This window comes from Neophocaena asiaeorientalis, unplaced genomic scaffold (assembly GCF_003031525.2).
Source record: "Neophocaena asiaeorientalis asiaeorientalis breed wild unplaced genomic scaffold, Neophocaena_asiaeorientalis_V1.1 scaffold450, whole genome shotgun sequence".
Taxonomy (NCBI): Eukaryota; Metazoa; Chordata; class Mammalia; order Artiodactyla; family Phocoenidae; genus Neophocaena; species Neophocaena asiaeorientalis.
Genome location: NW_020175674.1, coordinates 4,591,612 through 4,594,260, shown reverse-complemented (window position 1 = coordinate 4,594,260; position 2,649 = coordinate 4,591,612). Strand labels below are relative to the sequence as shown.

Genomic DNA, 2,649 nt, shown 5'->3' with positions numbered 1-2,649 from the left:
GCGTGCCGGGAAGACGCGGCTGTTGCGGACGCGGCGGGAGCTGGCGTCATGGTTGTGCTGGGCTTCTCCTCGTTGCTGGGCCACATCCCGGCCACAGCGTGGAGAGCGGCAAGTAAGGCGCCCGGTCCCGGGGCCGAGGTCGCGGGCGGGGTCGCGAAGGCACGAATGCCGCGAGAAACGTGTCCGGCGGGGCAGCGGCGTGTCGCGGGCTCGGGGGCCCCGGGCCTGCCGAGGCTTCGTGTCCTGCACGGCCACCGCGCTCGTCCCCGGCAGGTCCTTCCCGCCCGAGCTCAGGGCGGGACCGGAGCTGGACAGTCGCTGGGCCCCGCTGTCCGGACGCCTCCTTCCCGGCGGCCGCCGCGATGGCCACGAAGTGGGGCGGGCGTCCTGAGTCCTGGGGGGTTCGCAGGGCGCGCGGCATCTGGTGCGCGTGGAGAGTGTGGAAAAGCGGGCCCTGCGGCAGTGGACTCATTATTTGCTTATTTAGTTTATTTACAGCGAAAAAGATCTCTGGCAGTCTACAGTACTAGAAGTGGAAAAGTGCAGAATTCTGGAAAAGTGGGCCGAAGGCTAATAAGTATAATAAAAATTAGGTGAAGCCAGGAATTATTCTTGAGAAAGTATGCATGCTTTTAGTAAAAACCAATCTTGTAAAACCCATTTTTGCTGGAAAATTTTCTCAAAATATTACAGCCTTAACCCATAGAGTATGCTAAGCCTAGTTTTAATTTAGGACACGCTGGAAAAATTGTGTTAAGTTGAAGACAATTCCGCCCCTCCTCCTGATGGGCCCCAGATTCCTATAAAGTTTGTTTTCCTTTCTGTAATCATCTCTCCCCAGACAGACTACCTGTTAAGTTGTAAAAATTTTAAATGATCCAGGAATGAATAATATATAAAGTAAAAGTCCCATAATGTTCAAACCTCGAGGTAATAACTGTGTGCAGCTCCGTTGTGTGTTCATTCAATATCCCTTTTTCACTAATGTTCAAAACTTAAGAATGAAGTGTTTCATACCCAAAATTTACATAACACATGTGAGTTGTGAAGCAAAGCCAACATTTATGAATCCATTCTCCAGTTTAAGAAAGAATATTTCCATTGCCAAGCGGCTACCTGCTACCTGCTTCCTGATGCAGTTGTGTAACTGCAAGCTTTTGATCTTTACAGAAAGGGCTTCATGCCATTTGTATTTATTTTACTTGCTTTTTTCACCTGACTGGTTTGAGATTCATCCATGTTGATATGTGAGGCTGTAATTATTCATTGAGTTATGAGAGTGTATCATACGTTTTTCCTTTCCCCTTCTCAGTGGACGTTGTGTAACTCTAGAAGCACCAGGATTGACTGCTACACATCTTGTGTACACTGTAGGTGTACTTGCACAAGGGGTTGAATTCCTGGAATATGTGGCATAGGCCTGTTCAGTTTTACAATATGATGGCAAGCTGTAAAGGCATTTTCCATTCCTACTGGCTATTTATACTTCTACCAGCAGTATTAGAGTTTCTGTTGCCCCACATACTTGCCAACATTGGATAGCATCAGAAAATTTAATTTTTGTCTGCCTATAGGGTGTTGAAACGGTATTTCATTACAATTTTGCGTTTCTCTGATTAGAGAAGTTAAACATCTTTTCAAAAGTTTTTCGCCTTTTTTGATGAAATATCTCTTCATTTTCTTATTGGGTTGTTTGTCTTTCTTATTTATATTCTTTACATGTATTTGACCACTGTACCTTTTTTACTTATGTAAATGGCAAATAGCTCTGTTTGAGGGCGGAGGGAATGAAAAGTGCTTACTGAACTGAGAAGTCATCTTGAGACTGAAAAACACGGCAGGCAGGTTCATACAATCGGTGAATCAGTTTATCATAGGGTAACTTACCTGTAAAGGCTGAGAGCAGGCGGACAACCGTCAGGAAAAATGAACAGCCGCCCTCCAAACCGCCAAGGGGGCCATTGGGACAGTTTTATAGTTGACCTAGACTATGGAGGTATGTGCTTGGAAACAGGAAGTGCGTTCCTAAGATTTATGAGTAGGTAACTGGTCTTGTGGGTGCTCGGAATATGTCAGCGAAGATTTACCTCATTGTTTGGGGACTAACAGAGTATAGAGGCCACCTGATCCCAATGATTATTGAACAATGTCGATTAACTGCTAAGCCCTTGACAACAGAGAGTGATTGACTTCACAGTACAGTCCTGGGTAGGGTCAGCAGAAAGCCTGTATGGGCCCAAGATGGCCTCACTTATGCTAACGGCCATACAAGCTCAAGCTCAGTTTGTGGACTGCTTTTGTTACTCTTATGGTGTCTTTTTTTAAAAAATTATCTTCAGCAGTAGACAGAATAAAATAATGGATCTGATTGTACAGTCACACAGATTCAAAGGAAAGGTGTCTTTTGATAAACAGGTATTCGTAATTTTATTATAATCTTGTCTTGATCCTTTTGTTTATTGTCTGTGCTTTGTGGTCTTTCTTAAAGCCTTCCCTACCCTAAGGTCGTAGAGATATTCTGTATTTTCTCCTCAAAGGTCTATTGTTTGGCTTTTTATATTTAAGCCTTTATGCTACCAGGAATTGATTTTCATGTATGGTGTGAGGCAGGAAACCAATTTCACTTTCTTTCCATGTCAGTAACCAGTT

At 44.6% G+C, this 2,649-nt stretch overlaps 1 protein-coding gene across 5 annotated transcripts in view; it reads left to right on the top strand.

Annotated features, from left to right (window-relative positions):
* The window catches only part of SDHAF4 (succinate dehydrogenase complex assembly factor 4), a 23,289-nt gene continuing 20,640 nt past the window's right edge, over positions 1–2,649 (top strand). For all 5 annotated transcript variants that reach the window (XR_003001342.1, XR_003001343.1, XM_024731908.1 and 2 more), the window contains exon 1: positions 1–112. Coding sequence is in view for 3 of the 5 variants with exons in the window: in XM_024731908.1 (XP_024587676.1) it covers positions 49–112 (64 nt within the window). In the remaining 2 variants the exon portion in view is untranslated. The remainder of the gene's footprint in view (positions 113–2,649) is intronic.